The sequence below is a fragment of the Cupressus sempervirens genome, chromosome 11 (genome assembly GCF_028749045.1).
Source record: "Cupressus sempervirens isolate cs-2001-9-10 chromosome 11, ASM2874904v1, whole genome shotgun sequence".
NCBI classification, from domain to species: Eukaryota; Viridiplantae; Streptophyta; class Pinopsida; order Cupressales; family Cupressaceae; genus Cupressus; species Cupressus sempervirens.
Window position 1 is genome coordinate 659,505,352 of NC_143128.1, and position 12,844 is coordinate 659,518,195.

Below are 12,844 nucleotides of genomic sequence, written 5' to 3' on the forward strand. Positions count from 1 at the left end.
ATCTCAGCACTGACACAACTTGAAACATGACATATTTACTTAAAATCAATAACCTTACTTTAGTTGTCATTTTCTTTTGGTACCATATCCTTTAAGGCTTTATCCTAAATATGGAAAATCCTTTCTTAACAACGAGAAGAGCAATATTCTAAATTCAATACCCATTTGTAAGATGTCATACCTAGGTTTCAGGAGAGCTTAATGTATTTCTGATTTTGGTGCTGAAATTTACAGTCCTTCCACCTGACATAATTACTTAAAATCAATAACCTTGCTTTAGTTGTTATTTTCTTTTGGTACCATATCCTTTAAGGCTTTATCCTAAATATGGAAAATCCTTTCTTAACAATGAGGAGCAATATTCTAAATTCAATACCCATTTGTAAGATGTCATTCCTACGTTTCAGGAGAGCTTAATGTATTTCTGATTTTGGTGCTGAAATTTACAGTCCTTCCACCTGACTCATGCTGTCTCTCTGCCTCAAGTCTTTTATCTCGCTTGAGAACCACTGCCGTACTGAATGTCACTAGATTTGCCATCTTTTACATATGTGCTCGACTGTGATGCCTTATACTCTGAACGAGAATAACAAGCTAGTAATAAATAGCATTTGCCATTTAAGGCTGGAGCTGCCTGTGTCAAAGATAGCAGTAAAATCTGAGTTGGGTTTCTATTTCCAATCGCTCCATATTACTGAACTTGCATATAATTCTTCAATGGTATGACCACTAGCATCGGATTTTAATGTTGAATTCTCTTGCAGACTAAAAAGTAAGCCTATCAGCAAAATCACCATTCTGCGCAGAAATTTTACTAGCCATTAAGCTATCTCTATCCAGACGCTTCTTTAGTCAAACTCTTCCCAAACTGGCATCAGCACCAAAAATGTAGGAGCACCAACAGTGAGCACAACCAATAAGCACCGCTATGACCTTTCACCCATCCAATATCCACAGCGGCCATCCTATTGCCTTCCCTTTCATTGGTGGCTAGCTGCAATCTTGCGCTCTTTGAATCTACACAATCATGCAAAGGCTTCTTTTTCTCCTCCCACATGTAACATCACTACCTGGAACAGCTTTGTGGCAGAGCACCATGCCCTTTCGCTATGTCATCATACCTTCTATCTTCTTCCTATGTAATTTCTTCCGTCTGTCACTTAACTACCTGGAATGGCTCTGTGGCAGAGAGAACATGCCCTTTTGCTGTGTTATCATACCTTCTCTTTTCTTCCTATGCAATTTCTTCTGTCTTCTTCAGTCCTTACACACACTCCTGCAGTTTGGACTTGCCCTTTTTAAGACACGGAAAGGCTCACCATGCTTATTAAATGCGTGGCCATCCCTATTATACTTGCACCTTCCCTCATGAATAAGATTCCTGGTTTTTCTCTGCAATCCTCTCTCTCCCCTTTGTCCTTTATAGCCTTGTACTTTTTTAAAATAATTTTTTCTCCATTCACCACCAACAGCCATTTTAAGAGGTCCTGACACGGATGCGACAGTCAAATATATGTGTGTTTTTTTTGAATGTTGTATCAAGCCATATCCATATTGGGAGTCTTAAAATATGGTTGTGTCCTTACGTATCTTTGTCCATGCGACTTTGGTAAAATATGAACAGCAGCTTGCCTCGAATTCAGAATCCAATCGAAATGTAAAAAAACTAGTGTTGAAATGTTAAAAGATAGAATATCTGCACTTCGCTGAAAATTCAAAATAAGAAAAGCAAAAGGAACAAATTGAAATGATAAAAATGAATTGCGATAAATTTAGTGAGTGCGTTCTGGTGAAGAACAACTTCCAAGAGACAGGTACAGAAAACTAATAGCAGGCTTACAGATAAAATTTTATGTTTTTTCTTCAACAACTGTTTGTGCTGAAGTCTTATATTTATTAAGTTTTCCCCCATAAGAAGCTATTTCTTATTTATATTTAGTATTCCTGAATTGTGAATATTACCAAAGTAATTATTTGATTGAATCCATTTTCCAATGTTGTACTTTTCTCATAATAATACTGAAAAATTACATGGATAATGTTGTGATTTATAGTCAAATGTTTTCTTGATTATAAATCAGAAGTGTTGCAGCATATCATAAATATCGATTTAACTGTCTTCCAACATGCAGCCTTGCATTAAAGTTGGATAACCAAGATTAACCAGGTGATATTATGCAGACGCTCCCTGCCCCATTAATATTTCCATGGTAAACTAAAATAAATTTAAAATCAATAGAAGCTTCAATGATATCCAGCATAGAACTACACTCTGTGAGCTACCATAGACTATCAAAAGTTACACCCTGGTTCAGATAACAACCAAAGCATTGCAGATTACACTCTGGTTCAGATAACAACCAAAGCATTGCAGAAATGCCTCCTTGTCAGCCCAAACATGAAAAAACAACCAATACCTAGCAGTAAACGAGATGTCAAATTTGACAAGAGGGCATATTGTGATGAAAGTCCCTGATTCTATCCATCCATTCTCAATCGTCTGTTTCCCACCTGTATTTAGGTCCAACTGTAGAACTACAACATGAACTTGATCATCCATAGCAGGATTGGTGTACACAGATGGCACTTCAAAGTGCAAATTATGTTAAGATTTAACAGCACGAGGTACCTTGCTTTACATGTCATAAATACATCTAAAATTATGGCCCACCAAGACTGGTATCCTCAAGTTTTATAAATCCATCGGCCTGTCATACTGCAGGAGATTTTTTCATAGGGCTTTTATCATGGGCTGAAAGTCTGGTGGAAAGCAAATTGATTTGTTCTTGCTGAATCAATATGACCTTCCTCAACTCCTAAGGTCCTCGTACTAATCAAATTCTCTGCATCAGTTTTGGGGCTGAGTGTTTAAACTACTTTGGAAGGTGCAGGGACTGGAGGTTGTAATGTAATATAGGTAAGTGGGTTCTTGATGCTACAAATAATCTCTAACAACTTCAGCTCATTACCTATGGTGTCGGAAATTTAATAGATTTGTATCATGCAGCCTGTGATATAAGCATGGATAAACTCACCAATGACAATCATGCAATCTGATCTAGGCACAGATAAACATAGGAAAAACAATTGTTAACAATTTTACTTTAGATCAAATTGGAGCAGGGATATTAACATGGATGTTTTGGCAACAATTGTGTTTGTGTTCTTCAGGATTTGCAACTATTAGCACACGTGGGAAACAAATATGTGTGCATGGTGGGGGAATTTAACCCTGTTGAAGAGTTTCTATGAGCCATTGCTAGAAAGGGAATGTATGCATAGAGAAATGGGCATTGAATCAACCTAAAAGATCTCTGAGTGTAATTGTTAAAGAAAGAACAATTGTCCAAGATCTTGTCACCCCCTCTCTTAGTAGCACACATCCACAACCATTCTTGCTAAATTTGCCTTGTTAAATCAGCCAACATAAAAAATGATCAAACTTCTAGCCAATATCAGGTAATGATGAGTAGATTTATAGCCAAGCTCGTAATATAGTGGGAAATGAAATGGACGAGTTGAAAAATAGTGGAAAGGACATTTGGCATGAGATAGATAGCTTGCATGCATGAAAGCAAGACATGACCTCAAATTAGGGGGGATAGTTAATTGCTATTAAAATAGTTGGGCTGTGTAAAGCAACTGGACTGGGGGATAAAAATGTTGGGATTTAATCCCATAAATGTAATATTCCCCTATAGGTGCTGGGTGTCATACATATTAGTTACCATAGAAGCTATGATGAAAGGTGTAAGAATTCCATTAACTGCTACTTTTTAACTCCAGTCAAGATGGAGTAGCAGTTCTTATTTCTACAGATGATGTCTAGTCAGCCAGGAGATTGATAGCTTTCTTAGGTTTGCAGTTCTTATTTATTGTGGGTTGCAATTGTTAGACATAAGTTTCAAGTTCTTCATTCTATCTCGTAAGGACAGAGATCAACCAAAGTGAAGATCTTATGTTCTCCACATTAACTCTCAAGATTTGATGAGCTTTGGCCTGCTTTAACAACTGCCAGGTAGCTCGAGCTTTACCTTGGCTGTTGAAGCTTATACAAAGCCTCAGTTAAAGACGAAAGTTTCCCATGGTATCGTGACACAACACTCTAGTTCTGATTGGATCCATATTTCTCCATGAGAAGACCAAGGATGGTCTGGGTAGACCTGTTTCACTTTATGAGCTTTTAGCAGTTCTTTCATTCAGGAAATCACTGATAACATTATTTCAAGGATTTGCTCAATGTTTTATTTCTTTCTTGAAAAGCGCTGGTATATTTATCTTTTGATTTTTAAATAAGTTATGATTTAGTAAATGTGATTCTTAAGAGGTATGCGTCCCTATAGTTGTGTCAGAGACTTAAAATGGATGTCCGCATTTTTCAGGAGTGGACAGCTCGCCTCATTTGCTGTATAAAAATATATAAGACAATGTTGAAAGGAAAAATATACCTAAAACCCCAACACACGCTGAAAAGTGGGGAGGATTTTCAATATTGAAAACAAAAAAAGCAGGGGGAGGATTGTCATTGAAAATGCAACACACATCACTTTTAATTAAGATATTAGATTTACACAGTCCATGGTGATTGATTGAATTTGATAGCTTCTGGATTTAACCATGTGAATGAATTGCCGACCATAAACCCACTAAATCGTGTTTGGGAGGTTGGAAAGTGAATGCCTAACCTATTGTAACAGCTGTCACTTCATTGCATCCCTTCCATCTGCAAATTTGGGATTTCTTTTGCTGTTCATAAACTGCCCCCACATCCTCGTCTCAAAAGTTCGGAGGAACACTGGTAAATCTTGATTAAACAAAGAGTTAAGATGCTGATGTGCCATTCTAGTATTAATGACGATTATCTTTGGAGATGTTCAACGGGCATGTCTCAACACCCTTTATTAAAGGCACGAGTTAAAGAGTTAAAAATATCACTGATCAAATTCATTCATTTCAAATGTTTGTGTATCCTTTATCATTCATTTCAAATGTTTGTGTAATTTTTTTTCTATTTGTTGCATGTATCATGATTAATCTTTTGTATATCATAAAACCATAAATAGGCAAAAAATCATTTTTCTAATATCGAGGAAGCTTTTCCTTTAAGCTGGGTGTAGAATGAAAATGAAGATGCATCATGTGATTGATGAAAATTCCCTTTTTTCTTTGTAAAGGATCCTTGGTGGAACCCAGCTGTTGAGGAGCAGGCTATAATGCGCATTCATCGCATTGGTCAAACAAGAGCTGTTTCGATTAAACGTTTCATTATGAAGGTGCATTATACTGACTAACATTTACTTGGAATATTTGATTAGACAGCTTTTTCCATGTCTTATAGATATAGTTACTCTTATAACTAGATGAATAGGAGCATTTGGTAAGACATTTTTCGCTTTTCCTTTTAACTTCTATGCAGGATACTGTAGAAGAGAGGATGCAGCAGGTTCAAGCACGTAAACAACGGATGATTTCTGGAGCATTGACAGACCAAGAGGTTCGATCTGCACGGATTGAGGAGCTGAAAATGCTCTTTAGATAATAATGTGATCAAGATCTACCCATTTCAACAGCTGCTGACGTTAGTAATGTGTAAATGTTTGTTATATTATTAGTTTACTTAATTTCTTGGTCTTACTCAAGATAAAGCATACTGGCTCACTCATGGTTGAGGAAACATCAAGAAAATGGACGACAAAGAAACACATGGAATGTGAAAAAGAGTTCAGCATTTAAGGGCATCATTCTATTCCTTGTTGGGAACTTCATATTCAGGAGCTTTAAGGCTTAAAGATTCCATGAATAAGGTTTGTGGAAACGGGAGGTGATAATTTAAGGACCAAGTTCGACCACCTTGTCAAGCCAAAAAAGGCCGTGTAAAGTTTGTAATGATACTCAACGTAAATACTTACTGTTGTGAAAATTTCAAGAAAAAATGTATCTTAAACTTTACAACTGAAGCTATTCTTCAGGATGCCCATTGTATTGTACTCACGTGTATTCGATAATCTGTCTGGAAATGTTGGGCGGTCAACATTAAAATCTGTTGTTTCAATTCTCTATTTTAGTGTCCTTACAGGTGGTAGAGTGCTCAACTCATAAGAGATAACCATATGACCCAGAACTCGATTGCAGAGTTTGAAGGTACCTCAAGGATACGGAAATACAAGATTTTGATTAGAAAATTCAGCAGCATTTTTCTTGCACAATTATTCCTGCGAGGTACTCGTTAGATACTTCTGTCTAAGTGACTTGTTTGGGCAAAGTAAGTTGGTAATTTTTCATCATCTTGGTTTATTTCAGGTAATGTATTAAGTTATTAACTGGATAGAGACTGCCCATGACAAAAAAATTAAATTGAGCTTTGTTGGTGCTTGGGGATGTTCACTTTCTAGAATTAAACTGGATGTGGTATAGTTGTAGGGAACTGAGAGGGACACTAAACTGACTAGTTAAATCATGTCTTCCAAGTTAGCTGGAATTTCTAAAAAATTTATGCTACAAGCATTTAATTAGAGATTTTGGCGTTTGATTTGCGGGGCAAATTATTTGGTTTAAGGCCGGTAAATGTTTCAATATATAGACCTGTCATAATATGACGACAAACATTTGAACATTGAAACATATCTTAGTATATTGTTAAAACGCTTATATAATCTGAACTACACGCGAGACATTTGATCCGTAAATGGATCTGAAGACGAGTATATTGCATTTCGACACGCATCATAAATAAAAGTGAAACCAAATTTTCATGGGGGCCAAATTGAGTATCTTCACATGGATGGGTTCCTCTTGGTGTAATTATTAATATTCAGACGGTTGAAATGTCTTCCTTAAATTGTAACTATCATTCGTATGACCTATCAACATCTTCATGATAAGTGCACAATATTAGTATATAACATAGTTACACCGCCTTGCAAGACGGGGGACGACAAGAGGGGGAACATAGGGGCCTTGATAGTTACACCGCCTTGCAAGACGGGGGATGACAAGATAGGGGGGAAATAGGGGCCTTGATTTGGGAAAGGGGGGTGGTGGGGGAGCAGGGGTGTATATACTATACATATGGCACTTAAAATGCTAGTTATGAAAATATGTACTACAATTATACAATATAACTTGATATAATTATATAAAAATGTAAAAGACAGTAAATTTAAACAATAAAAAATTAAAATTGAACATTGCATTGAAGTTTTGAATTGCAACATCATGATTCATGATCAAATGACAAACAAACAATGGACATTGACATTGAACATTAGTAAATATTAGTCTATATATTAGTCTTTAGATCAATAGTATGAGTATTTAGATTTTACTATCTAAAAGTAATCAATGATCATATGAGTCATGACATAAATATGATTACAATAAGTATCATGTGCCATGAATCATGATATCAAAAAAAGTATATAATAATATAATGCAAACAAAAAAAATGTCTCCTTGCACCCACAATAAAGGTGTCTCCGTTGCATTCCCCCACACCCACACAGGAGACGTCTCACGATCTTCGACATAGGTGGTGCTCTAAGTGGCGCCACCTAAAACGTCTAGATGTCATCCCCTTGTCTCGAAGACATCTTCGTTTCCAAGACGGCCTAGTTTTTTTCTTTTTCTTTTTGGGGGTTTAGAGCGCCACCCAAAACGTCGAGATGTCATCCCCTTGTCCCGAGGACGTCCTCATCTCCAAGATGGCCTAGTCTTTTTCTATTTCTTTTTGGGGGGACGTGATTTTACGTTACACAAGTATATGATTTTACGTTACACATAAAAGAGCTTGCTATTTTAGAATTTATGAGCTTGCTATTTTAGAATTTATTTGTATACCTTGTTGGAAAATTATGGAACTCAAGTATTAATCCATGTTCATTAAATTACACTTTTTCACACTTTTGTTCCTAATGAAAAGTTGTGCAATTATTAAAATTAAGACGGTTGAATGTCATCTTCCTTAAATTAATTTATCATTCCTATGACCTATCACTGTCTTCATGGTAAACATATGTTAGTATAGTTTTATGGTACACGTCAAAGAGCTTGCTATTTTAGAATTTCTCCATATGCCTTCTTGGGAAATTATGAAACTATTACTCATTTCATTAAATTACACCATTTCACACTTTTTCAGTTGTTGATGCAACAAATCTTTTTGCACTGCTTGTAAAATTACCGTTGACATATCAAATGTTAGTCTTTACATTTTCAAATATCAAGATATCATCCAAATCCACATAAATTATCATGAACTTAACTAGAAATAGTTTCTGACACCTCTTCATTAGTTCTATTGTTTCTCTTTACATTTTCGAGCAACAAAATATCATCCAAATAAATTGTCACAATTCTTATACGAATTAGTTTCTAACACCTTTATTGTTTGTCTAGTGAATGCTCAAACAAGAAATCGTTTCAAACACATGTTTCATTTGCCTAGTGAATGTTCTTGGTGCATTTGGTAGCCCAAATAATAAGTCAAGTCTCTTGAACACCTCATTCATTTGTCTTGCAATTTTATCACACCCTTTTCCAATTTGCTCGTACAACCCATCACACCCTTTTCCAAGCTGTTAGTACGCCCCATCCTTTGTGGTGCAATTTTACATATCCCCTCTAATTAGATTCTCACCCACTTCTCTAATTAGATTTGGTGATATGCACTCGTCAAATTGATCTTTATGAAGTGTCTAGCTCCACTTAAGAAATCTATTGGATCATCAGGTCATAGAAATGCAAATATGTATTTCATTGGCTTGTCAATGAATTGCAAATTCATGCACATGCTAGAGTCCATCCTTATCTTCTCCATCCTTCTCGGTGTTTTGTATAGTTGGCACTTCTCCACTCTTGGGTATTAGTTTACTAGTATGGATGGTATTGCTTAAATTATTACTCATCCATATCCAATAACTTTTGGACTTTTCACCTCGTGTAGTCTAGGATAAAGAATCCTCGAAGGAGATGACCAACCTTTGTAGCTAGATATGTTGCGATAGAAATATTCAGACAAACACTCATGGAAGAAGTATCTTTATATATCACAAGGTTGGCTTGCAAATTCAGATATTACATAAATAAACCTCATTCCCAATCATCATTGTCAATATACAACTATGAAGAAGTTGATACATTCAGTGTCCTCATCAACATGCTTGCAGCTGATCATTTTTCAAAATTAGGACAACTTCTACGCAACCTAGTTACCCCAATTGCTTCTATGAATCCTTCTACACAAACAAGAACCACTACCCTACTTATATACAAGATCACCAACCATATTTTGACTTATTCGATCATTAAATCCCAAGATAAAGGAAATATGTTACAAAAATATAGTCCATAACCTACATCGACAAGAACACCCCAAATAGATACATCATGTCATGTAGACATTCAAGTGGGTTGGCCCTACATAGAATAATGCACTATTAAGTATCACGTGTAGTATATCTTCATCACAAGTTGCAATTTGCCACCTTGATCGTTAGAACAAGTATGCTAGACTAGGACCAAACCAACTTAAGATAACTTTATCTAGAAACCTTAGAACAAGCTATGAAGCTAGACATAAGGTCTCCTTGATGTGTAGAACACACCATGACAATTGCATATGATAATGAGGCAACTGGATTGGTTGATAACCAAAACAACATGAAGAATTGTCCAAATAAACAAAGAATAGAAAAAAATATTTTTGGGTGATGCAAGGTTGTTGATGGAACAACCTAGGTGACTTGAAAATGTTCGTAAAAGAAACTTATGAATATTTAATCAGGTTGAAGACATGAATCCCATGCTCTTTCTTCACCCACTTGTATTCATCCAAATCACTTAATTGATTACCTCCACTGTCTTTGCTAATGATATATTCCTCACTTGTATGGTATATGTTTTGCAAATGATCGCTCTTATTTCCTTCAAAGCTATACTGATTACTTGAATATTGACACCATTTCATGTTTGATACTATCTTGATATAGGTTCCATGATTTTGTTTTGCATCTTCATTCCATAACAATCCTTATAGTTAACATCAATGGATGCTTCAATTGTTTACAAATATGATCAGTTGGAGTAGGGATAATAACATGGTAATCTTCTAGGGTTCATCCTTGTTGGCAACATGTTTACAAATATGCCAATCTTCAATTTCCTTTGGTTCAGTAGCCTTCGTACAAGTGTTGATTACCCTAATCTCGTCCAATAATCTACCAACACCAACAATCTATCTCAAGAAACTAGGTTTGTTTGGCATCGGAAAAATTACTAACTTTGACAACCAACCAATCTTCCTTGTGCAACATTCAATAATTGTAGGTCAGATCCAATCTTCTACCACCTCACAACCAGGTTCACAAGTGTGATATTCAATTCTTTCAAGTGCTCTATTGTCAAAGTTAGAGATTTAGATAACCAAGTGTGATAACCAATCTTTTTCCTTCCACCTTGCACTAACCTTCAATTGATGTAGATGAGACCCTTAACTTTTGCTAGTCCACAACAACAGGGCTAGTAAGTTAGAGATTGAATTTTGAGTGCTTGTTCAACAATGATGTAGAACTTTACTCTGATACCACTTGATGCAGTCAAGGACAAAGAATCTTGAACAGAGACATCCAATCCTTGCAAGTAGGGATGCTACAATGAAAATACTTAAACAAACAAAAGGACATGAACACTGATGAAAGAAGTATTAGTAGATTATCATTAGGTTTGTCTACAAATACAAATGTAATAGAAATAAGCCTCATTCCTGGCCACCATTGCCAACATAAAAGTGCTAACAAGTCAGATACATTCACTGTCCTCATCAACATGCTTGCAATTATTCATCTTCAAAATTAGGATGACTTCTATAGACCCTAGTTACCCCAGTTGCTTCTAATAATCTCTCTGTAAGCAAGAACCTCTACCTTTCTTATAATCAAGATCGCCATCCACAGGTTGATTAATCTGTTCATTAAATCTTAAGATGAAACATTTTTCAATTAGATAGGCCAAGACCTAAATCTATATGATCAAACCCAAATATATACATCATACCCTGCAGACACTTGAGAGGGTTGGCCATACGTAGAATAATTCACCGTTAAGCATCACGTGTCGTAAATCTTCATCCCAAATTGTAGTTCTCCACCTTGATTGTTAGTACAGGTAAGCCAAAATAAGGCTAGACTAAACTTAAGATATCTTTGTCTAGAAATACTAGAACAAGCTGCAAGACTAGACATAAGGTCTCGATCTCCATGATGCCTAGACCATGCTATTATGATTACATAAGATAACAAGACAACTGGATCGATCGCCAACCAAAATAATAGGAAAATTTGTCCAAATGAAAAATAAATTGTAACAAAAAGGGGAAATTTTTGGGTGATGGAAGATTTCCAAAGACCTAATGATTAACTTGCATCACCCCTACATTCTTTATAGTTTTCATCTTACATGCTTCCTTGTCTAACAATCTAGATTTAAGATTCTTTCAATATTTCCAAGAGGTGATAACTTAGTTGGGGTTGTCTTATATAGCTCGATCAAGCGTTGGGTGGGGCTTCACCATATAGATTTCTATACATGATAGACCTAGACAATAATATCCACTTGAACACCTTGAATTTGACATTTTAGGAGACCAGGCTTTGACCATGTCTCCCACTTATGTAGTACATATGATGCAAGGCAATTTCACATGTCAAGGTCGGAATGGGATCGTGTGTCACATCTTGTCATATTACCCACCAGATGAATGTGAAGTTGAATCTCACCCTCACTCTTACATGCTTCCTTGGTTAACAAGCTTGATTCAAGATTCTTTTGAAATTTATAAGAGGTGATAACTCAATCGATACTTGTTTTGAAATTTGACTTATGTAGATTCCTCTTCAATTACATGGGTCATTTATTCTTTTTTTTTTGTCTCAACCTTTTTGCATGTGTTATTTATTCTATTTATGTCCCTACCTTTGGAGATTCAGGATTAAAAAAGATCCAAGATTTGTTCTTTCATCTTAGGAGAGAGAAACCAGTAGTGGGGAACCTTAAGGTCATGCTTCTCAAAATTCTACATTGAAAATTTGAGTCACTTCAATTAATTTTACAATAGCTTACTTGTACAAGTCTCCTTCTTATATCTAATGTTTAATAGTCACATCATCAAATATGATCATAGTGTCTGCGATAACTGCTTCTCTCCAATAGACATGTGCTATATTACCTTCACTCACAATTCTATTCCTTCTTTTTGCTATACCATTATAATGTGGAGTCGTAGGTGCTGAAACCTATTTTCTAGTTCCATTGTCTGCATAAAAGTTGTTAAACTGATTTGATGTAAATTGTCCTTCTCTATCAGATCCCAAAATTTTTAATCCTCAGATGAGATTAATTTTCAACTTTAGCTTTGGATATCTTAAAGTTGTCAAAACCTTTTAACTTTTCTCTTCAAAATGCAAACCAAATCATCCTTGTAAAATCATCAATGAAAAGAATGAAATGCCTTTCACCATAGAATGTCCTTGCCTTTTTAGATCTGCACAAAACTGTATTAACTATCTCCCACTTCTCTAAGTAGTATAAACCTTACTAGAAAATGAACTTTTCATTTGTTTAGCCATCATACTGTAATGAAATAACTTGCACAATGGAAGAGATAATACAAAATATTCTACAAATATTTGATAATAATTGAGAGTAATAGGCCACTTCTTAGGGGGCAACTTCCAAATTTCTCCAATGAGAACACACTTCACAATATGATCTTGAAATAAGACTCACAACCTCCTATATATACCTAATTATGCTTAGGCTGAGTAGACACAATCCTATATAACACCTAGGC

The 12,844-nt window shown here is 35.6% G+C and overlaps 1 protein-coding gene across 3 annotated transcripts in view; it reads left to right on the forward strand.

Moving 5' to 3' along the window:
- Nucleotides 1–6,182, forward strand: part of RAD5 (DNA/RNA helicase protein) — an 81,572-nt gene extending 75,390 nt beyond the window's left edge. For all 3 annotated transcript variants that reach the window (XR_016359262.1, XM_089811865.1, XM_089811866.1), the window contains exons 20-21: nt 5,175–5,273; nt 5,417–6,182. Coding sequence is in view for 2 of the 3 variants with exons in the window: in XM_089811865.1 (XP_089667991.1) it covers nt 5,175–5,273; nt 5,417–5,539 (222 nt within the window). In the remaining variant the exon portion in view is untranslated. The remainder of the gene's footprint in view (nt 1–5,174; nt 5,274–5,416) is intronic.
- Nucleotides 6,183–12,844: the final 6,662 nt, after the last annotated feature.